The sequence below is a fragment of the Bubalus kerabau genome, chromosome 5 (genome assembly GCF_029407905.1).
Source record: "Bubalus kerabau isolate K-KA32 ecotype Philippines breed swamp buffalo chromosome 5, PCC_UOA_SB_1v2, whole genome shotgun sequence".
In the NCBI taxonomy this organism is placed as follows: Eukaryota; Metazoa; Chordata; class Mammalia; order Artiodactyla; family Bovidae; genus Bubalus; species Bubalus kerabau.
This window is the reverse complement of record NC_073628.1, coordinates 54528069-54552802: the sequence shown is the minus strand read 5'-3', so window position 1 is coordinate 54552802 and position 24734 is coordinate 54528069. Positions and strand designations below refer to the sequence as shown.

At 39.2% G+C, this 24734-nt stretch overlaps 1 protein-coding gene and 1 pseudogene across 1 annotated transcript; both read left to right on the top strand.

Annotated features, from left to right (window-relative positions):
* Positions 1–9232: 9232 nt before the first annotated feature.
* On the top strand, positions 9233–10167 carry LOC129653869 (olfactory receptor 8U9-like; annotated as a pseudogene).
* Positions 10168–19338: 9171 nt separating this feature from the next.
* LOC129653868 (olfactory receptor 5I1-like) lies at positions 19339–20413 on the top strand. The gene is made up of 2 exons (XM_055583530.1): positions 19339–20173; positions 20313–20413. The coding sequence occupies exons 1-2, from the start codon at positions 19342–19344 to the stop codon at positions 20411–20413; spliced, it is 933 nt and encodes a 310-aa protein (XP_055439505.1). The 5' UTR covers positions 19339–19341.
* Positions 20414–24734: the final 4321 nt, after the last annotated feature.

Below are 24734 nucleotides of genomic sequence, written 5' to 3'. Positions count from 1 at the left end.
TTCTTCTTTATTGACTATGCCAAAGCCTTTGACTGTGTGGATCACAACCAACTGTGGAAAATTCTTCAAGAGATGGGAATACCAGACCACCTGATCTGCCTCTTGAGAAACCTATATGCAGGTCAGGAAGCAACAGTTAGAACTGGACATGGAACAACTGACTGGTTCTAAATAGGAAAAGGAGTATGTCAAGGCTGTATATTGTCACCCTGCTTATTTAACTTCTATGCAGAGTACATCATGAGAAATGCTGGGCTGGAAGAAACAGAAGCTGGAATCAAGATTGCCAGGAGAAATAGCAATAAGCTCAGATATGCAGATGACACCACCCTTATGGCAAAAAGTGAAGAGGAACTCAAAAGCCTCTTGATGAAAGTGAAAGTGGAGAGTGAAAAAGTTGGCTTAAAGCTCAACATTCAGAAAACGAAGATCATGACATCTGGTCCCGTCACTTCATGGGAAATAGATGGGGAAACAATGGAAACAGTGTCAGACTTTATTTTTCTGGGTTCCAAAATCACTGCAGATGGTGACTGCAGCCATGAAATTAAAAGACACTTACTCCTTGGAAGAAAAGTTACGACCAACCTAGATAGCATATTGAAAAGCAGAGACATTACTTTGCCAACAAAGGTCTGTCTAGTCAAGGCTATGGTTTTTCCAGTGGTCATGTATGGATGTGAGAGTTGGACTGCGAAGAAAGCTGAGCACCGAAGAATTGATGCTTTTGAACTGTGGTGTTGGAGAAGACTCTTGAGAGTCCTTTGGACTGCAAGGAGATCCAACCAGTCCATTCTGAAGGAGATCAGCCCTGGGATTTCTTTGGAAGGAATGATGCTAAAGCTGAAACTCCAGTACTTTGGCCACCTCATGCGAAGAGTTGACTCATTGGAAAAGACTCTGATGCTGGGAGGGATTGGGCGTAGGAGGAGAAGGGGATGACAGAGGATGAGATGGCTGGATGGCATCACTGACTCGATGGGCATGAATCTGAGTGAACTCTGGGAGTTGGTGATGGACAGGGAGGCCTGGCATGCTGTGATTCCTGGGATCGCAAAGAGTTGGACATGACTGAGCGACTGAACTGAACTGAAAACTGAAGCACAGGAAGTGTAATGAAATTGCCACTGTATTTGTTTCTTTTTACAGTCTAAATATATCAAGCAGAGAAGGGAAAGCAGGAGAAAGGTAAACAGGTGTCTTCCCCAAATTAGTGGAGAATCAGAAGTTCCGCATTATTGGAATCTGGGGAGATCTTCAGAGATTATCTAATCACTTTTATTTTATGAATGGGAATCTGGGATCCTAGGGAATGAACAATTAAGTAATAGAATGGGAGGAAAAAGCTAGGTATTTTGCCTATTTATATAGTGTATTTACCAGATGACTACCTGAATACAGGTATATCTGCTTCTAATTTAGAGAACTGAAGAGATTCTTTTATATAGTCATGCAGATTGTGTGGGTGAATTCTCTAAGAAATTAAGGGAAGAAGCTTCTTGTTTATTGTACATCTTGTTTATTGTATTGTGTTTGCGGGAACTATGTTGGAATTAGAGGAACCCATTTCTCAGTATATTGTTTCCAAAGTAGGCAACTATAATTACAGTCTGATAATATGTAATTCAAATAACTTCTGAATGTTAATTTATTTTGAAAGAGGAGATAATCTTGCAAGAGAAATACAGACAAATAGGAAAAGCAGAGTTGTAGACATATTAACCTAGAGATGCTACAAATAAAGTTTAAGAAATATGAAAGTTTCATGGAGTACTTCACATGAAGGAATTATTTCCTCTTAAAAGTCAAAAAGGATTATGAGTCTACTCATAAAAGTGATTTGTTCTAATACAGGCACACCTCAAGAAACAAGAAAAAAGTCAAATAAATAACCTAACTCGACACCTAAAGCAACTAGAAAAGGAAGAAATGAAGAACCCCAGGGTTAGTAGAAGGAAAGAAATCTTAAAAATTAGAGCAGAAATAAATGCAAAAGAAACAAAAGAGACCATAGCAAAAATCAACAAAACCAAAAGCTGGTTCTTTGAAAGGATAAATAAAATTGACAAACCATTAGCCAGACTCATCAAGAAACAAAGGGAGAAAAATCAAATCAATAAAATTAGAAACGAAAATGGAGAGATCACAACAGACAACACAGAAATACAAAGGATCATAAGAGACTACTATCAACAATTATATGCCAATAAAATGGACAACGTGGAAGAAATGGACAAATTTTTAGAAAAGTACAACTTTCCAAAACTCGACCAGGAAGAAATAGAAAATCTTAACAGACCCATCACAAGCAAGGAAATTGAAACTGTAATCAAAAATCTTCCAGCAAACAAAAGCCCAGGTCCAGACAGCTTCACAGCTGAATTCTACCAAAAATTTAAAGAAGAGCTAACACCTATCCTGCTCAAACTCTTCCAGAAAATTGCAGAGGAAGGTAAACTTCCAAACTCATTCTATGAGGCCACCATCACCCTAATACCAAAACCTGACAAAGATCCCACAAAAAAAGAAAACTACAAGCCAATATCACCGATAACATAGATGCAAAAATCCTTAACAAAATTCTAGCAATCAAATCCAACAACACATTAAAAAGATCATACACCAGGACCAAGTGGGCTTTATCCCAGGGATGCAAGGATTCTTCAATATCCACAAATCAATCAATGTAATATACCACATTAACAAATTGAAAAATAAAAACCATATGATTATCTCAATAGATGCAGAGAAAGCCTTTGACAAAATTCAACATCCATTTATGATCAAAACTCTCCAGAAAGCAGGAATAGAAGGAACATACCTCAACATAATAAAAGCTATATATGACAAAGCCACAGCAAACATTATCCTCAATGGTGAAAAATTGAAAGCATTTCCTCTAAAGTCAGGAAGAAAACAAGGGAGCCCACTTTCACCATTACTATTCAACATAGTCTTGGAGGTTTTGGCCACAGCAATCAGAGCAGAAACAGAAATAAAAGGAATCCAAACTGGAAAAGAAGAAGTAAAACTCTCACTATTTGCAGATGACATGATCCTCTACATAGAAAACCCTAAAGACTCCACCAGAAAATTACTAGAACTAATCAATGACTATAGTAAAGTTGCAGGATATAAAATCAACACCCAGAAATCCCTTGCATTCCTATACACTAATAATGAGAAAACAGAAAGAGAATTTAAGGAAACAATTCCATTCACCATTGCAACGGAAAGAATAAAATACTTAGGAATATATCTACCTAAAGAAACCAAAGACCTATATATAGAAAACTATAAAACACTGGTGAAAGAAATCAAAGAGGACACTAATAGATGGAGAAATATACCATGTTCATGGATTGGAAGAATCAATATAGTGAAGATGAGTATACTACCCAAAGTAATTTATAGATTCAATGCAATCCCTATCAAGCTACCAACAGTATTCTTCACAGAGCTAGAACAAATAATTTCACAATTTGTATGGAAATACAAAAAACCTCGGATAGCCAAAGTGATCTTGAGAAAGAAGATTGGAACTGGAAGAATCAACCTACCTGACTTCAGGCTCTACTACAAAGCCACAGTCATCAAGACAGTATGGTACTGGCACAAAAACAGAAATATAGATCAATGGAACAAAATAGAAAGCCCAGAGATAAATCCACGCACCTATGGACACCTTATCTTTGACAAAGGTGGCAAGGATATACAATGGAGAAAAGACAATCTCTTTAACAAATAGTGCTGGGAAAACTGGTCAACCACTTGTAAAAGAATGAAACACTTTCTAACACCACACACAAAAGTAAACTCAAAATGGATTAAAGATCTAAATGTAAGACCAGAAACTATAAAACTCTTAGAGGAGAACAGAGGCAAAACGCTCTCCAACATAAATCAGAGCAGGATCCTCTATGATCCACCTCCCAGAATATTGGAAATAAAAGCAAAAATAAACAAATGGGACCTAGTTAAAATTAAAACCTTTTGCACAACAAAGGAAACTATAAGCAAGGTGAAAAAATAGCCTTCAGAATGGGAGAAAATATTAGCAAATGAAGCAACTGACAAACAACTACTCTCAAAAATATACAAGCAACTCCTGCAGCTCAATTCCAGAAAAATAAATGACCCAATCAAAAAATGGGCCAAAGAACTAAATAGACATTTCTCCAAAGAAGACATACAGATGGCTAACAAACACATGTAAAGATGCTCAACATCACTCATTATCAGAGAAATGCAAATCAAAAAACCACAATGAGGTACCATTTCATGCCAGTCAGAATGGCTGCGATCCAAAAGTCTACAAGCAATAAATGTTGGAGAGGGTGTGGAGAAAAGGGAACCCTCTTACACTATTGGTGGGAATGCAAACTAGTACAGCCACCATGGAGAACAGTGTGGAGATTCCTTAAAAAATTGGAAATAGAACTGCCTTATGACCCAGCAATCCCACTGCTGGGCATGCATACCGAGGAAACCAGAAATGAAAGAGACACGTGTACCCCAATGTTCATCGCAGCACTGTTTATAATAGCCAGGACATGGAAGCAATCTAGATGTCCATCAGCAGATGCATGGATAAGAAAGCTGTGGTACATATACACGATGGAGTATTACTCAGTCATTAAAAAGAATACATTTGAATCAGTTCTAATGAGGCAGATGAAACTGAAGCCTATTATACAGAGTGAAGTAAGCCAGAAGGAAAAACACCAATATAGTATACTAATGCATATATATGGAATTTAGAAAGATAGTAACGATAATCCTGTATGCGAGACAGCAAAAGAGACACAGATATATAGAACAGTCTTTTGGACTCTGTGGGAGAGGGAAAGGGTGGAATGATTTGGGGGAATGGCATTGAAACATGTATAATATCATATAAGAAATGAATTGCCAGTCCAGGTTTGATACAGGATGCTTGGGGCTGGTGCACTGGGATGACCCAGAGGGATGGTACAGGGAGGGAGGTGGGAGGGGGGTTCAGGATGGGGACCACGTGTACACCCGTGGCAGATTCATGTTGATGTATGGCAGAACCAATACAATATTGTAAAGTAATTATCCTGCAATTAAAATAAATAAATTTAAATTAAAAAAAAAAAAGAATTTTCCACAGTTTGTTTTGATCCACACAGTCAAAGGCTTTAGCATATCAATAAAGCAGAAGTAGATGTTAAAAAAAAAAAAAAAAAAAAAGAGACTAACATAAATTGCTTCCCCAAAGGTTTGGGCATTAATAGAGAATACCTTTTAGAATCATGAGGGCATGGAGGGAGAGACTGAAGGTTGAATTTAAAATGCAAGACTTTGGAGACAAACAACTGAGATAAAAAAATCTGTATCTAAACAAACTTCCTTGATGCCAATGATGTCCCTAAACATAATACTGTATAGGTAACTATCTATTTAAAATTTAAAAATAAAATTTAGATTTAGTAAATATTCATATAGTTTTCTATAAAGTATGTCAATTCACACCTCCACTATGACTTTTCAGTGTGAATCATCTGGGTTTTCCACATCTTGTGTTAGCCGCTCAGACGTGTCCGACTCTTTTTGATTCTATGGATTGTACCGCACCAGGATCCTCTCTGTTCATGGAATTCTCCAGGCACGGATACTGGAGTGGGATGCCATTCACTTTTCCAGAGCATCTTCCTGACCCAGGGAATGAACCCAGGTCTGTTGTAGGCAGATTCTTTACCATCTCAGTCATCAGTGAAGCCCTTCCACATCTTAAAGAACACTTATTGTTGTCTGTCTTTTCAATCCTCGTCCATTGTGTAGAATATCTAATTCCCTGATGACACAAAAAGCTGGAGATAAACTTATATGAATATCCCTTTTGACGAAATGTCTCTTAATGTCAAAATTCTGTATAGGTCAGTTAATTGGGCTTGATTGATGGGACTGGGCCTTCTGTAACCCACTGGACTGGAGATGTAATTTTTCCATCCATTGGTATGTATGTATGCATTCAGTTCAGTTCAGTTGAGTCGCTCAGTCCGATACTTTGTGACCCCATGAATTGCAGCACGCCAGGCCTCCCTGTCCATCACCATCTTCCGGAGTTCACTCAAACTCACTTCCATTGAGTAGGTGATGCCATCCAGCCATCTCATCCTCTGTCGTCCCCTTCTCCTCCTGCCCCCAATACCTATCAGCATCAGGGTCTTTTCCAATGAGTCAACTCTTCGTATGAGGTGGCCAAAGTACTGGAGTTTCAGCTTTAGCATCATTCCTTCCAAAGAAATCCCAGGGCTGATCTCCTTCAGAATGGACTGGTTGGATCTCCTTGCAGTCCAAGGGACTCTCAAGAGTCTTCTCCAACACCACAGTTCAAAAGCATCAATTCTTCAGCGCTCAGCCTTCTTCACAGTCCAACTCTCACATCCATACATGACCACAGGAAAAACCATAGCCTTGACTAGACAAACCTTTGTTGGCAAAGTAATGTCTCTGCTTTTCAATATGCTATCTAGGTTGGTCATAACTTTCCTTCCAAGGAGTAAGTGTCTTTTAATTTCATGGCTGCAGTCACCATCTGTAGTGATTTTGGAGCCCAGAAAAATAAAGTCTGACACTGTTTCCACTGTTTCCCCATCTATTTCCCATGAAGTGGTGGTACCGGATGCTGTGATCTTCGTTTTCTGAATGTTGAGCTTTAAGCCAACTTCTTCACTCTCCACTTTCACTTTCATCAAGAGGCTTTTGAGTTCCTCTTCAGTTTCTGCCATAAGGGTGGTGTCATCTGCATATCTGAGGTTATTGATATTTCTCCCGGCAATCTTGATTCCAGCTTGTGTTTCTTCCAGCCCAGCGTTTCTCATGATGTACTCTGCATATAAGTTAAATAAGCAGGGTGACAATATACAGCCTTGACGAACTCCTTTTCCTATTTGGAGCCAGTCTGTTGTTCCATGTCCAGTTCTAACTGTTGCTTCCTGACCTGCATACAGATTTCTCAAAAGGCAGGTCAGGTGGTCTGGTATTCCCATCTCTCTCAGAATTTTCCACAGTTTTTTGTGATCCACACCGTCAAAGGCTTTGGCATAGTCAATAAAGCGGAAATAGATGTTTTTCTGGAACTCTCTTGCTTTTTCTATGATCCAGCGGATGTTAGCAATTTGATCTCTGGTTCCTCTGCCTCTTCTAAAACCAGCTTGAACATCAGGAAGTTCACGGTTCACATATTGCTGAAGCCTGGCTTGGAGAATTTTGAGCATTACTTTACTAGCGTGTGAGATGAGTGCAATTGTGCAGTAGTTTGAGCTTTCTTTGGCATTGCCTTTCTTTGGGATTGGAATGAAAACTGACCTTTTCCAGTCCTGTGGCCACTGCTGAGTCTTCCAAATTTGCTGGCATATTGGTTTCAGCACTTTCACAGCATCATCTTTCAGGATTTGGAATAGCTCAACTGGAATTCCATCACCTCCACTAGCTTTGTTTATAGTGATGCTTTCTAAGGCCCAGTTGACTTCACATTCCAGGATGTCTGGCTCTAGGTCAGTGATCACACCATCGTGATTATCTGGGTCATGAAGATCTTTTTTGTACAGTTCTTCTGTGTATTCTTGCCATCTTTTCTTAATATCTTCTGCTTCTGTTAGGTCCATACCATTTCTGTCCTTTATCGAGCTCATCTTTGCATGAAATGTTCCTTTGGTATCTCTGATTTTCTTGAAGAGATCCCTAGTCTTTCCCATTCTGTTGTTTTCCTCTATTTCTTTGCATTGATCGCTGAAGAAGGCTTTCTTATCTCCTCTTGCTATTCTTTGGAACTCTGCATTCAGATGCTTATATCTTTCCTTTTCTCCTTTGCTTTTCACTTCTCTTCTTTTCACAGCTTTTTGTAAGGCCTCCCCAGATAACCATTTTGCTTTTTTGCATTTCTTTTCTGTGGGAATGGTCTTGATCCCTGTCTCCTGTACAATGTCACGAACCTCATTCCATAGTTCATCAGGCACTCTATATTCTTTGCAGCCAAAGATGGAGAAGCTCTATACAGTCAGCAAAAACAAGACCAGGAGCTGACTGTGGCTCAGACCATGAACTCCTTATTGCCAAATTCAGACTTAAATTGAAGAAAGTAGGGAAAACCACTAGACCCCTAAGACAAGTGACTCCCAAATCAAGGATGACTGGCCTCAGAGATATTCAAGAGAAATATGGATCAAATTAAAGAATGAAAGTATTAAAATTTTTAGAGAATGGGATGGGGACACAGTTCATGCATGATTGTCTCTGAGATTCTGGGACTGCGAACATATGAATATTTGTATTATCTGTTTTACATAACTGAAATTGTGTTAAGTATATCATGTTAAGAAGAGTAGACCTGGGCAGAAGGATCCACACAGTAAACAACACTGCCTTTCTTGCCTCTCTGTCACCTGTGCTATCAGCATCTCTACAACTGGGTCCCAGACATTCTTCATCATCTCCCCTAGGTAGCAGCAGCTTTCAGAGGCGAGAATATCAGCCCTGGAATATGACTGCCTCTCCACTCTAACATTTCGTACATAGGCACCCTTCCACCCTCTTACCCAAAAGCTATCACCTTTCTGCTCCAGTGAGTCTTCACAAACTGTCTATCTCTCATATACTAAAGTTGAACAGATCTGAGAGTTTAATGGGGAAAAAGAATTCTCGTTATGTTCAGAAACTTGCCATAGCTCTTTCTGCTCCACACTCATGGAAGATGAAGAAATTGCAAAGCAATATATTCATTATCTACATCACTCATCAACTATATTTCTCTATTACAGGATATAATAACATCCGTACATCATTGAAACAAAACAAAGCAGAGATCTTGTCAGAAGACTAGGGTTATCTGGAGCAACTAATTGTAAGAATCTTGCCTTCAATCTGAGGACATAAATTCCTTAATATTAGATTGAAGTAGCAAAAATGGTCATAAATGCTATACAAATTTATGTGGAAATAGACTGATTTAGGTTAGATGAATTTGTGCTGCAAACACTACAGTGGTGTACGAATGTATCATTATTATTATCATTTTATCAGTTATATCAAGTTGGAAATATTTCCCAAAGGGTCAATTTAACTTCAAGGCATTTTAGCATTATTTATTTCTTCTTATTACTGAAATATAGAAACAAATGGCAGTTTAGCAATTAAGACAGTAAGATGATATTAACCCTCCACTTCCATTTCCTTTTTCATAACTAGGAATTTTCAAGTGTGAGGGATGACTGCTGAAAACTGCACTGTCTTTGCTGAGTTCATATTCTTAGGACTTTCCGGTAGACAAGATGTGCAGCAGGGGCTTTTCGTGCTCTTCCTGCTGGTTCACATCATAACTGTGGTTGCCAATGTCGGGATGGTCCTGCTGATCAAGAGGGACCCCAGACTGCACACACCCATGTATTACTTCCTGAGCAATCTGTCCTTTTGCAACATTTGCTATTCTTCTACTATCTCTCCCAAGATGCTGGCTGATTTCTTATCTGAGCAAAAAAAGGATTCCATATGATGTATGTGCCATCCAGATGTACTTTTGTGGAGCCTTTGGAGATGTGGAATGTCTCATGTTGGCTGTCATGGCTTATGATTGTTATGGGCCATTTGCAATCCACTTCTTTATACAATTGCCATGTCCAGGGGAATCTGTACCCAGCTTGTGGTTATTGCCTACATCGTAGGCTTGGTTGATTCAGCAATCCATACCTGTTGTACATTTCAGTTGTCATTCTGCAATTCCAATATCATAATCACTTTTTCTGTGACATCCTACCCTTATTAGCCCTCTCCTCCTCAGATACAACCATCAATGAGATTGTGATGTTCACTTTTATTGGCTGTGTTGTGGGGACCAGCATTATCACTGTCCTCTCCTACAGCTACATCATAACAACCATCCTTAGGATGAACTCATCTGAGGGGAGATGCAAAGCTTTCTCTACATGTGCTTCCCACTGAACCGCTGTGGCTATATTTCATGGCACACTCCTGTTCATGTATTTCAGACCCAGCTCCGGTTACTCCATGGGCACAGACAAAATGGCCTCTGTCTTTTACACAGATGTCATCCCCATGTTAAACCCACTGATTTATAGCTTAAGGAATAAGGATGTAAAAGGTGCCCTAAAAAAAGCAACCAGCACTAAATTATGTTCTGGGTGATACAGTACTTTCATCCTAAAGTATTTAAAGATTCTAAGAGAAGCAGTGCAGGAACTTTGACATAGATTCTTGTAGTCTTACTAGTACAGTTTCTGAATATTTTCCACTACTTACACTTTCACCTTAGTCAGTTTAGGAAATAGTCATTACACTGAACTCTCCAAACTAAGGAAGAGTAGTAATAGGATCACTCTTCTGTTTTGCAAAGAGGGTTTTTTACACGTCTTTTTTCTTTTCTTGGAGAAGTCTCAGTGAGATGTCATGCACAGAGCAACCCCTGACCCATGTTAATTTGACTTACCTTCCTAAAGGCTCCTATTTATTTATTTTTAATAATAGGCTTAATAAACTTGCTGAGTCAGATGGGAGTGTTAGTGGGTCAAATTAGGTTTGTTTATATCCTTTTTATGTATTTGTTTCACCCTAACAAAGCTCCATCATAACATTTAGAAGCAAATAATTTTTAAGTAAGACTGAATGAGAAATTTATCTCTCTAGACTAAATATTCCATAAAAGTTTGGTCCTTCCTGTCTAGTTCACTGTTGTCTACCATGTACAATGCTTAGCCTCAGGATGCAATTCAAAACTATTTATTGAATAGATGAATGAATTAGCCTGAAAAACTAATTAAAAAATTGAACCTTTTTAAATTTATAAAAAAAAAAATCATTTCCTTAATTTCATTCTAGTCTGTTCACTTTAGGTGAAATCCATCTGCACTGCTATCTTTCGCCTTAAGCAAAAATGAGAATCTGGGACAAGAATTATTTGATGTAAAAATCTGCTGAGTTTCTCTTCATTCTGCCTCAGTTATTATCATCAAACATCCCCTGATTTTCCAGAAACCACTGGAGAGGACTTTGTTAATGAAAACTATTGCCTGCCACATCAGTAAACAAAGGTGTTTGTAGTCATGAAGCTGTCATAATACAGCTGCCTGGTCAGTGAGCCCTGAGGGAACTCAGGATGAGAAAGCACAGAATAGGTTTTCTTAAAGTAGGCTGGCCCCAGATAGCTAAGTTCAATTCAGTCACTTAGTCATGTCCAACTCTTTGCAACCTCATGGACTGCAGGACCCCAGGCCTCCCTGTCCATCACCAACTCCTGGAGATTACTCAAGCTCATGTCCCTTGAGTTGGTGATGCCATTCCAACCATCTCATCCTCTGTCAACCCCTTCTCATCCTGCCTTGAATCTTTCTCAGCATCAGGGTCTTTTCCTATGAGTCAGTTCTTTCCATCAGGTGGCCAAAGTATTGGAGCTTCAGCTTCAGCATCAGTCCTTCCAATGGATATTCAGGCTTGATTTCCTTTAGGATGGACTGGTTGGATCTCCTTGTTGTCCAAGGGACTCTCAAGGTAGCTAAGGTGCATATCAAAGGAACAGTGTCAGAGAGCCCAAACTGTTGCATCTTCCCATACACAGAAAAAGTGCTAAATTCTTTACTTTATCTGGTTTTCTTTTGTTAACGATAATCTTTTGGTGTTCTGATTATATGATCTTTTGCTGCAAAATCTTCTATCTCTCCTGGCTCCCCCTTGCCTCTTCAGAATTTGCCTCTGCAGAACAGTTTCTTAGCACTATCCAAGATGCTGTGTCCCAGGCTTGAAGTCCTCAGAATGTCTGCCAAATAAAATATAACTCTCAACTTTTAGTTTGTGCATTTTTTTTTCCCAGTGGACAATTTCATCTCCCCAGTGGGTTCATAGCATTACACTAGTTAAAATTGAAAAAAAAAAGAAAAAAGAAACTGAATGCCCTGTTGATATAATTTAAGTTGTAAAAGAAGAGCTATTAATAAAAATATATTTCCCTTGGTGGGGGGTGGGCTGGGGAGAAAGAAGCAGTAGTTATGTTAGCATGTCATGTGTAATAATTTATGCCGTCTCTTTACATAACTATGAAATAAATTGGAATAATATTCTAAATAAAAATTTAAAGTTCTATTCTCCTGGTATCCAATTAGCAATTAATCCAGCTGTAAAAATGAAACACAATTTCAGGTTCTTGGAAATCTATTTTTTTTATTAAAATATAGTTGATTGACAAAGTTGTGTTAGTTACAGGTGTACAGAAAAGTGATTCATATTACTTTTTTTGCATATGTTTGTTGTTATTTAATCACTAAGTCACATGTGACTCTTTTATTACCCCATGGACCATAGCCATGCTTCTTTGTGCATGGGATTTGCCAGGCAAGTATACTGGAGTGGGCTGCCATTTCCTTCTTCAGGGGATCTTTCTGACCCAGGGATTAAACCAGTGTCTCCTACTAAACCCATATTTATATATATATATTTATATATACTGGTGACCAAGAAGGTAAAGAATCTGCCTGCCAATGAAGGAGAAAACAATTAATTTAGCACACACTTGCATTCCCAACACCATTTTCTGCTGTTTAAGACAAAGCATTTGGTTCTTATCACCCTCAGGCTGTCATTTCCTTCTTCCCCATTGGAAGCCCGCATTTGCCAAGGCCTATGTCACCACTGATCTGCATAGACAGAACCCTCTCTGTCGTGTAGTTTCCACTGCCATGGGTGAGCTGAGGGCTGGCTTTATAGACAGTGCACCATCCACTGTGCGAGGCTCCCCTCTGCCCCATCTGGAGTAAAGGGGGCACAGTGACTGCTCCTCCGACTTGTCTGTAAAGCAAACACAGAAAGGTTCTTCTCTATTTCTTTACGTGGCTTCACATTAATAATCTGGCCACTCTCTTACCTGCAAATTGTAGGAATTCGTGTGAATTTCTCATTCATTTATAATTTTTTTTGTGCTTCATTTTACTGTGTGTGTGTGCTCACTCAGTCGTGTCCGATTCTTCGTGATCCCACAGACTGTAACCGACAAGGCTCCTCTGTCCATTGGATTATCCAAGCAAGGATCCTGGAGTGGGTTGCCATTTCCTCCTCCAGAGGATCTTCCCAACCCAAAGATCGAATCCCTGTCTCCTGTGGCTCCTGTATTGGCAAGCGGACTCTTTATCACTGAGCTACCAAGGAAGCCCATACACACACACACACACACACACACACACACACACAGGCAACATTGCTCTAAATCTCATTTCAATACTTCGATCACGCCATGAAATTTTCAATCTCCAATTTCTTATTATTTTTCCTGTTTTGTCTCTTGTTCAGTATTCTGTTTGACAAATTCTTCATATGGAGTTCCATTTATCCTCCCTTTCTCTGTTTTGTATCCAGAACACCAGCTGGCACACATACATAGAATAAATGTTTGTATTGAGTTAAGATTATCAGGTCAGTTCTGACCTTGGATGGCCAAAATTCCACTTGAACGTGATGCACAGACAACACATATTGGAGTCAATTTCATTCATCATTGACTTTCTCATGTGGTGAAATTAAATGTCTGCTGTCATATCCATAAACAAAAAATGTAACAACCATCCATGATTTCTGGCCTCCAAATGTGAATGAGGGCTCCCAAAACTGAGCGCCAGCAGATGCTGCCACCTGCACAGGTTTTTGCTGAGAGCTCAGGGAATGCAAGCAGCAGCCATCTGCCACATCGGCCACGCCTTAAGGTGAGCGAGGAATTAAGGATGCAAACAATCAGGAGACAGAATTTGGCCCCAGACAGCAAGCTCCGGGAGCTGGTGATGGTCAGGGAAGCCTGGCATGCTGCAGTCCATGGGGTCTGGACAGGACTGAGGGACTGAACTGAACCGAGCTGAAGTGCATATGAAAGGAATGAATTCAGTGAGCCCAGAGGCTTGCATCTTTCCATATGTAGAAGAAAAATTAACTCCTTAACTTGAAATCTGATTTTCTCTACCTCACAATAATCTCTGATGTTCCGATTCTCTGTCCCCTTTGTTGCAAACTTGTGTACAGCCTGACTCCCCCTCCTGCCTCCTTGAGTGGTTTTCCTGTGGCTACTGATGCTGCCTCCTGGCCTCAGAGGCCCTAACATTCCCAACAAGTGAAATGTCTACTTTCAGGTTGTGACTATATTATTTTTTAGTTGACAATGTTTACTTAAAGACCTTCTAATTCTCAATTCGTGAATGGATATATTTGGCTTCATTTCAGTTCACCACTGTCCTGTCACATAAAACTTCTATCAATTGATAAATTGCTTTGAACAAGTCAAATCAGATAGCAACTATCATCCTCCAATTTTATGTATAATAATCTACCATTTTGAAAGTCATAATATATTTTTGCTCGAGATGTTCTTAAGATATAGAAAAACACATTACATCATTTCCTTTGTGTGTACTTGACTCCTCTGTAGAACTCTAATTGCTCAGGTAAGTTTTCCCATTGGGATTTGGATATCAGAGTGTGTGATCCTATTTTACACATAGAAACTGATGTTTTGAGGATAAACATACTTAGGGTAATACATGTTTTAAATTCTGAAAATGTATCTAACAAAAACAACAGCAGAAACAAAAACCTAATGTTTGACACATGATAGTGTTAAAGAATCTGCCTGCCAATGCAGGAGACATGGGTTTGATTTCTGCATCAGGAAGATCCCCTGGAGAAGGAAATGGCAACCCACTCCGGGATTCTTGCCTAGGAAACTTCAAGGACAGAGAAGCCTGGTGGGCTACAGTCCACGGGGTCACAAAAGAGCAGGACAAGACTTTGCAACTAAACAACAACAGCAAACCTTAAAACAAACCTCACCATTACTGGACTCTGACTAGGAATCAGAATTAACACTGTGCTTATTATATATTATTTATTTTTAAGAATGGATGGAGCTATATATCAATTACAGCTGAACTGATTTTCATATTATCTGTCCTATCTTATGGTAATGCATTGATCCCAACAACTGTCAAGACACAAGTAAAAGGATTCAGGCAGATAAGAGGGCTGACTTTAAGGGAGAAGGAAAAAAATGTTTTAAAAAATAATGATATTACTCAGCCATTAAAAATAATGGAATAATGCCATTTGCAGCAGCATGGATGGACCTAGAGAGTGTCATACTGAGTGAAGTAATTCAGACAGAGAAGGAGAAATATATGACATCCTTTATATGCAGAACCTAAGAAGAGTTGATACAATGAACTTATAAAAACAGAGAGAGACTTACAGACTCAGAGAATGACCTTATGGTTACCAGTGGAAAAGAGTAGGGGGAGGAGAATGGGACCTGGGGGTGAGCATGCACTCACTGCTGTAGTAAAAATGGACAATCAGCAAGGACCTACTGTATAGGGAGCTCTGTGCAATGTTATGTGGCTGCCTGGATGGATGAAAGTTTGAGGGGGAATGGACACATGCATGTGTATGGCTGAGTCCTTCTCTGTTCACCTAAAACTACCACAACATTGTTTGTTAATCAGATATACTTCAATACAAAATAAAAAAGCTTAAAGAAATTAAAATAAAAGGAAAAAAGAAAAAGTGACCAAGGACTTCCCTGGCAGGTGAGCACATTGAGTTTTGGGGAAATAACTATATTATTTACAGTAATCGTCTAAGCTCCACCATTTCTAACATTTCCATTTCTGGGGAGGTAGTGTTTATTGAAGAATGTCCAGTGTACAGAATGTCCAAACTCTGGACCTGTTGTTTGATTGGAAAGCTATGCAGTCCTGGACTATTCACTGGGCTGAAATCATCAGTTCCTTCTAAATAAAACTGAGAGTTGATCAGCACTGTTTAAAGAGGGGTGAGAATTAAATTAGATGAGAAAGTTTACTTTGAAAATTATAAGATGAAAATGTATTAATGTCAGATACACACATTTACCCAGAATTTGCCTAATCTACCTAGAAACAATGCAGATGCAGAAACGAACAGATGCAGAAAAATAGGTGTCGAACAATGAAGAGTCTACAATTATTATTGTGTTTGTAGTTCATTTTCTATACCCCAAAAATAGCTTCACAGATAGTTGTGCTTATTAACTCTAAATGTATACACAGTTTTAATAAGACATTTAGTTTTGTTAAGAACTTGGAACAAAAGATAGGACAGGAGGTTAAGATTTTAGTAATGTGCTTAGATTATGTTCTGAGACAGAGAATATGAGATGACAATGAAAATGTTTTCAAATCTGAATTTATTTAAATACTGAGTTTGTAAGAGCCATGAATAATGTAAATTGTTAAAGAAAAAAATATATGTGTATATAACATATATGCACACATATTTAACTTATCTTTAACTTTTATAGGCAGGAACAGTGAGGTACAGGAAGGCCTGGCATGCTGCAGTCCCTGGAGTCCTAAAGAATCAAACACTTATTTAACGACCGAGCAACAATAACAATGCATATAGCATTACAGGCATCAAAGGTTTTCTTACTTTGTTCAATACGTAATATGTTATGAAATGTACTGCCGGGGTCCAGCCCCAGTGGATCCAGGGAAATCCAGGGAAGTGGGGACGGCGTCGGCGAGGATCAGGAAACAACTGCTTAATTAAACGTTAATTAAGGATATAAAGAGTAATAGAATAAGGATAGCTCAGTGAGGAAATTCGGTGAAGAAAAGAGGCCGAAATAAGGATAGCTCAGTGAGGAAATTCAGCGGAGAAAAGATGCTGAATAATTCAGCCAGAAGGTGAGAGAAAGAACGACATGGGGAGACTAAGTTTCGGTGAACAAGGCCCGCACTTTATTTTCCAAAGTAGTTTTTATACCTTAAGTTATGCATAGAGGATAATGGGGGAAGGGGTAGAGTCATGCAGTAAGCCAGGCTTTCTTCCTGCAAACTTATCATATGCAAAAGTTTAGGTGATTTGCATCATCTTCTGGCCCGGAGGCCTGTTAACATTTTAAGACCCTTTCTTCAGAAAACTTATTTTTCTCTAAAGGTGATTAGTCAAGCGCCACCCTCCAAAAGCATTAGATAAAGTTGCATTCCTACAGAGCAAAGGTGTGATGAGCTATAACAAGAAAAAGAATTAACTCAAGGGTCCCAGGTTGCAAATATTAAAGCTACTACTTACACAAATTATACAGCAGGTAAGGGATATGGAGACTTAGCAGCAAACATTGGCCCAACAAGTGAAAAACCCTTCACCAATACAATTTCTAATCAATCTTTTAACTGCTCAAAGGAATCTGTATTTAGACAGTTTGGAACATCTCCTGCCTCTCACAGTGGGGAGGCTCTGAGCAATCACATGTGGCCGGAAAAACCTATTCAGGCAGGCTAGAGGACTTCCAAAGGAGTTTGTAGGTTGAAACACTGTCACACCCAGGAATTATTAACTGGAGCTGTAAGTTACCTCTTTTTTCAGAGAGAGGTAGTGGGGGACAGCACCCTGTAAAGTCAGAGGTGTAGGTGAAAGCACAAAGCAGAAAGTAGGCAGACTCTTTTTGCGGGTAGATGCTCGAGAATTTCCAGGGGGACTCCTGAGGCTCGATCCCACCTTTGCGTATGCCAAGCCTCTTTCCTCCTGACCTTTGCCACAGGCGGAGTGCCTCACGCTGACTCCCGGCAGTGATAGAATTCCAGTTGAGCTATTCCAGATCCTGAAAGATGATGCTGTGGAAAGTGCTGCACTCAATATGCAATATGCACTCAATATGCAATATGCCAGCTCCCGGCAGTACACAACATAATTCAAAGAACCACAATATCGTAAATCAGGAATTCATAAATAGACTGACAAATAGATGTAAAGCTGGATTTTTGCCATCAGTGGGGAGAGAAATCAATTATCTCTATCCTGGGCAAAATGTGCCTGTCTATAGACAAGTGTCACTTGCATTGCTATGGGTTATCTACAATTTACAGAGCTGTGGACTAAAGCAATGACAAGAGATAACATAGAGAGGTGGGTAGGTGAGCATTTATAACATCTTTTATCATTTTAATCAAAGGGGCCACCCAATATTCCTGAATATTATTGTATTGCCTAGATGAATTTAATAAATATGCAAGCATTTGGATTTCTCTAGTTGTATTTCATAGCTTGGATTTCAGATAACATAAAGTAGATATATGGAATTCTGCAGAATTACTGTGTTGCCAGCTTTAGAACAGTGAATGAACAAGATGGTGAAGATATTGAGCCTAGAAGGAAATTTAATACGATTTGATGCTGCTGCTAAGTTGCTTCAGTCGTGTCCTACTCTGTGCGACCCCATAGACGGCAGCCCACCAGGCTCCCCAGTCCCTGGGATTCTCCAGGCAAGGACACTGGAGTGGGTTGCCATTTCCTTTTCCAATGCATGAAAGTGAAAAGTAAAAGTGAAGTCGCTCAGTCATGTCCGACTCTTAGCGACCCCATGGACTACAGGCTACCAGGCTCCTCTATCCATGGGATTTTCAAGGCAAAAGTACTGGAGTGGGGTGCCATTGCCGAAGGCACTGTCCTCTTCATTTTATAGGTGATGAAGCTGAAATTCTGTGATTACTTGGCCTGCTGAAGACTTTATAACTGCTAAGTGGCAGAGTTAGGATTTAGTTACTTATATAACTAATTCTGAATCTTACCTCCTTCTATTTCATCAGTGTATTTCAAGAAACTTTAACTGGTTTCTTTAGTCCTCAGAGGCAAATTCTCAGCTCAAGGTGAGAAATAAAGAACTTCTACTCCTCTACATGTATAAGGCTTCAACTGAAATAGAAATGTATCTATTTGTTGTGTAAACAAAAATACCACAAAGGAAAAGAGAGGCTAGTTACTCAGTCTGCTATGTATCAATGTAACTAACCTCAATCACTTGAAGTTGGTGACAGATGAAAGAGTTGATGAAAGTAAGAAATTCAGAGTTCACTGGCTGGTTTGATGGTGTCTCATTTAATAAGGGGGAAAAATATATATAGCTTTAAGAAATAGAAGTATAAACAATCAATTCAATTAAATAAACTATCTCAGGCAATTCCCTGGCCATCCAGTGGTTAGGACTTTGTGCTTTCAATATAAAGTAGATGGGTTCCATTGCTCATAGGGAACTAAAGTCCTGCAAGCTACATGTCTCTGCCAAACATTAAAAAAAAAAAAAAAAGCAATTAACTAATTAAAAAAAAGTATTTCAGTTGAAAAGCTATGCTTATACTAAACTTTATTTATGCCCAAGTGTAATGGCGGTGCCAAGTGGATTTAGAATTACTATTCTAACTACTTTAATTATTTTCCTTTGTAGCTTCTCTTAAGATTATTATCAACATCCCCATTGGTACCCTGCTGACATTCCAACCTCCAGGAACCCTGCAGAGAATGGAGGTGGAGAACAGCGCTGTGAAGACACAGTTCTTTCTCTTGGGATTCAGTGACCACCCAGAACTGCAGAGTGCTCTTTTTGCTGTGTTTGTGTCCGTCTACTCTGTTACCCTGATGGGCAACCTTGGGATGATTTTATTAATCACAATCAGTCCTCACTTGCACACCCCTATGTACTTTTTTCTCCACATTTTGTCTTTCATAGATGCTTGCTACTTTTCAGTCATTGCCCCCAAATTACTTGTGGACTTAGTTTCTGATAAGAAGACCATTTCTTACAATGGCTGTGCTGCACAGTTATATTTCTTCTGCTGTTTGGTGGACACAGAGCCTTTTCTCTTGACGGTCGTGGCTTATGACCAGTACATAGCTATCTGCAACCCCCTGCTTTACACTGTTATTATGTCCAAGAGGATTTGCTGCCAGCTTGCAATTGGAGCGTTTTTAGGGGGCACCATGAGCTCAGTGATTCACACCACTAATACCTTTCACCTGTCTTTCTGCTCCAGTGAAATTAACCATTACTTTTGTGACACCGCCCCTCTCTCCTCTCTGTCCTGCACTGACACCTACACCTGTGACATTGTACTGGTGGTCTTTGCTAGTTTAGTGGAAGCCCTCTGCCTTCTAACAGTTCTCTTCTCTTATATCCTCATCATAGCACCCATTCTTAAAACAGAATCTGCTGACAGAAGAAGAAAAGGATTCTCCACTTGTGCATCCCATCTGATTGTGGTCTCTATCAACGATGGTACCCTGATCTTCATTTATTTGCATCCCAGTGCTTGCCATTCACTGGATATTGATAATGTGACCTCTGTGTTCTATGCATTCATTTATTTTTTAAATTTTATTTTATTTTTAAAGTTTACATAATTGTATTAGTTTTGCCAAATATCAAAATGAATCCGCCACAGGTATACATGTGTTCCCCATCCTGAACCCTCCTCCCTCCTCCCTCCCCATACCATTCATTATACCTATGCTGAACCGCTTGATTTACAGTCTGAGGAACAAAGATGTGAAAAACGCTTTTAGGAAAATGATTAGCAGGAAATTTCTTTCTTAAGAAAGGATGAAACTGAGGCTGACAACTTTTCTACCCTGTTTCTTGACCTTTAGTTTTAACTAATGGAAAAGTCAGTTTAGTATGGGTGTTCCGTAATTCTACAGGCAATGAAGCCTCAACTACAAAATTGGGCCAGAAGCTAATGTGAGAGCCAGGCCCTGTTACATATGTCTAATTCTTTATCATTTTAAGGTTTTTTTTTTTTTTTTTTCACACTCATTCATGGTTGGTGGAAGTTTAAATTAGTCTTCTTTATGGAAGATAATTTGCTATTATTTGAATGAAATATATAACTCACCTGGAATTTGAAAATTAAATATGCAAGTATCATTTAAACCAGTAATTCTAGCAATTGAACCTGCAAAAGTTTACCACTTTCAAAGTATTCATTGCATCAGAGCTTATAATCAGTTCAGTTCAGTTCATTTGTTTAGTTGTGTACTACTCTTTGCAACCCCATGGACCATAGCATGCCCAGCTTCCCTGTCCATCATCAACTCCCGGAGCTTACTCAAACTCATGTCCATCGAGTCAGTGACGCCATCCAACCATCTCATCCTCTGTCGTCCCCTTCTCCTCCCACCTACAATCTTTCCCAGCATCAGGGGCAAACTATTGAAAATAATCTAAATATCTACCAATAGGAAATAGGCTAAATGAAATAAATTTGAACTTTCATATTTTTTTCTCAGGAGTAGATTTACTCTTCATGTAATATTCTATATTTCATATTCTTACTCTGTCTCTCATTTTGTTATTATTATTTTACTCAATATTGGTTAAGCTTTTGATATATATTGCAGCACTCTTTTGTGAAAATTTATAAATGAAATTCACTGAGATTCTTTTTTAATTAATTTGATTTCCATGGCAGTATGTGTAGATGGTAGAGGCTTCTCTGAGGCTCAGTGATAAAGAACCCGCTTGCCAAATGCAGGAGACACAGGTTTGATCTCCGGGTCAGAAAGATCCCTTGGAGGAGGAAATGGCAACCTATTCCAGTATTCTTACCTGTGAAATTGCATGGACAGAGGAGCATGGCTACAGCCTATGAGGCCACAGAAGAGTCAGAGAAGACTTAGGGACTAAATAACAGCAACCACATGCAGATTGAAGCTTAACTGTACTCACACTAAAAAGGCTTTCTCAAAAAAAAAAAAAAAAAAAAAGAAAGAAAGAAAAGAAAAGAAAAGAAAGAAGAAGCCTCCCTCAAATATTAAATCCTACATGAGTTTTTTTTCCTGCCATCCATTTCAATTATGATGTAACTCATATTCTAAACCTCACTAAATTTTATAATAATGTCATTTGTGTCTGTAGTTATACCCCTGTATTAAATTTCACTTCAGTTCAGTCACTCAGTCCTGTCTGACTCTTTGCAACCCCATGGACTGCAGCACGCCAGGCCTCCCTGTCCATCACCAACTCCTGGAGCTTGCTCAAACTCATGACCATTGCATAGGTGATGCCATCCAACCATCTCATCCTCTGTCATCCCCATCTCTTCCTGCCTTTAATCTTTCCCAGCATCAGGGTCTTTTCCAATGAGTCAGTTCTTCACGTCAGGTGTCCAAAGTATTGGAGTTTCAGCTTCAGCATCAGTCCTTTCAAAGAATATTCAGGACTGATTTCCTTTAGGATTGACTGGTTGGGTCTCCTTGCAGTCCAAGGGACTCTCAAGAGTCTTCTCCAACACTACAGTTCAAAAGCATCAAATCTTCAGAGCTCAGTTTTCTTTACTGTCCAACTCTCACATCCATACCTGACTATTGGAAAAACCATGGCTTTTTTAGCAAAGTAATTTCTCTGCTTTTTAATATGCTGTCTAGGCTGGTCATAGCTTTTCTTCAAAGGAACAAGTATCTTTTAATTTCATGGCTGCAGTCATCATCTGCAGTGATTTTGGAGCCCCCCAAAATAAAGTCAGCCACTGTTTCCCCATCTATTTGCCATGAACTGATGGGACCTGATGCCATGATCTTAGTTTTATGAATGTTGAGTTTTAAGCCAACTTTTTCACTCTCTTCTTTCACTTTGATCAAGAGGCTCTTTAGTTCTTCACTTTCTGCCATAAGGGTGGTATCATCTGTGTATCTGAGGTTGTTGATATTTCTCCCAGCAGTCTTGATCCCAGCTTGTGCTTCATCCAGCTCAGCATTTCTCATGATGTAGTCTGCATATAAGTTAAATAAGCAGGGTGTCAATATACAACCTTGACGTATTTCTTTCCCTGTTTGGAACCAGTCTGTTGTTCCATGTCTGGTTCTAACTGTTGCTTCTTAACCTGCATACAGATTTCTCAGGAGGCAGTTAAGGTGGTCTATTATTGAATTTATTCATTATTTTTTTAATTGGAACCCTTGCATCTTTATCACATTATCTTCCCTAGTGCATATAATGAGTAAAATTTTATGAAATAAAAACAATTTTACTAGTGAGAATTTCCTGGCTGTCCAGTGGTTAAGACTCTGCTTTTTCAATGCAGGGGATTCAGGTTCAATCCTTGGTTGCAAAACTAAGATCCCAAGAGCCATGAGACACAGTCAAAAAAAATTTCTTTTTATATTGACTGTTTTTAATTCAGATTATATGCTCATAATAGACAGCAACTGTTTCTTTCTCTTGCAGTTTTTGGTTCATTCTTCAGAAGGGTACCATGTTACGCACATGCCTATTTAAAGATAACTGCCATATGACCAGCAATCCCACTGGTGGGCATACACACCAAGGAAACCAGAATTGAAAGAGATACATGTACCCCAATGTCCGTCTCAGCACTGTTTATAATAGCCAGGACATGAAAGCAACCTAGTTGTCCATCAGCAGATGAATGGATAAGAAAGCTGTGGTACATATACACAATGGAATATTACTCAGCCATTAAAAAGAATACAATGGAATCAGTTCTAATGAGGTGGATGAAACCAGAGCCTATTATACAGAGTGAAGTAAGCCAGAAAGAAAAACATCAATACAGTATGCTGCTGCTACTGCTAAGTTGCTTCGGTCGTGTCCGACTCTGTGTGACCCCAGAGATGGCCGCCCACCAGGCTCACCCGTCCCTGGGATTTTCCAGGCAAGAACACTGGAGTGGGTTGCCATTTCCTTCTCCAATGCATGAAAGTGAAAAGTGAAAGTGAAGTCGCTCAGTCGTGTCTGACTCTTAGCGACCCCATGGACTGCAGCCTACCAGGCTCCTCTGTCCATGGGATTTTCCAGGCAAGGGTACTGGAGTGGGGTGCCATTGCCTTCTCCGCCAATACAGTATAATAACTCATATATATAGAATTTAGAAAGATGATAACAATGACCCTATATGTGAGATAGCAAAAGAGATACAGGTGTATAGAAAAGTCTTTTGGACTCTGTGGGAGAGGGAGAGGGTGGAATGATTTCAGAAAATAAACATGTATACTATCATATGTGAAACGAATCACCAGTTCAGGTTCAATGCATGATACAGGGTGCTCTGGGCTGGTACACTGGGATGACCTAGAGGGATGGGATGGGGAGGGAGATGGGAGGGGGGTTCAGGATGGGAAACACATGTACACCTGTGGTAGATTCATGTCAATGTATGGCAAAACCACTACAATATTGTAATTAGCCTCCAATTAAAATAAATAAATTTATATTTAAAAAATAAAAAAAAATAAAGACATTGTGAATATGGTGGATTTAAAAAAAAATAATGCAGCCTGGAAATATCAAGTTCATCAAAGTCTGGCTTGTAAAATATTTTCTCAAAAATATATACAGTCTGAAATCCCTTTGAAAGGTTATTGTTGAATCATGTGAAGACACCGGGATTCTTGGCCCCCGGAGGAGAAAAATTCAATCCGGGGCCAGACACGAGGCTTGATCGCTCAGAGCTTTTGTGTAATAAAGTTTTATTAAAGTATAAAGGAGATAGAAAAAGCTTCTGACATAGGCATCAGAAGGGGGCAGAAGAATACACCCCTGCTAATCTTCAGCTGGGTGTTTTATAGTCACTAGAAGTCTGTTAACGAAAGAAAGGAATGTCTTAAAATTCAGAATGGCACCAGGCCCCTCACTCATAAGATGCATTTTGGGATAACCTTGGCACCAAATGGTTTATCCTGGGCCATAAAATGATTAACTTGAATCTTGAAGAAGGGCAGATCACCATACAAATAGTTTCATTTACATAGATTAGGGGAACAATATCTGAGTATAACATACTGGTTTATCAAGTAGGTTCTGAGGCAAGAGGTGGAACCGACTTGAAGACAGAGTTTGGGGTAAACGCATAGTACATTAGCATAGCTTAAGACAAACATTTCCATAAGAAAAAGACATT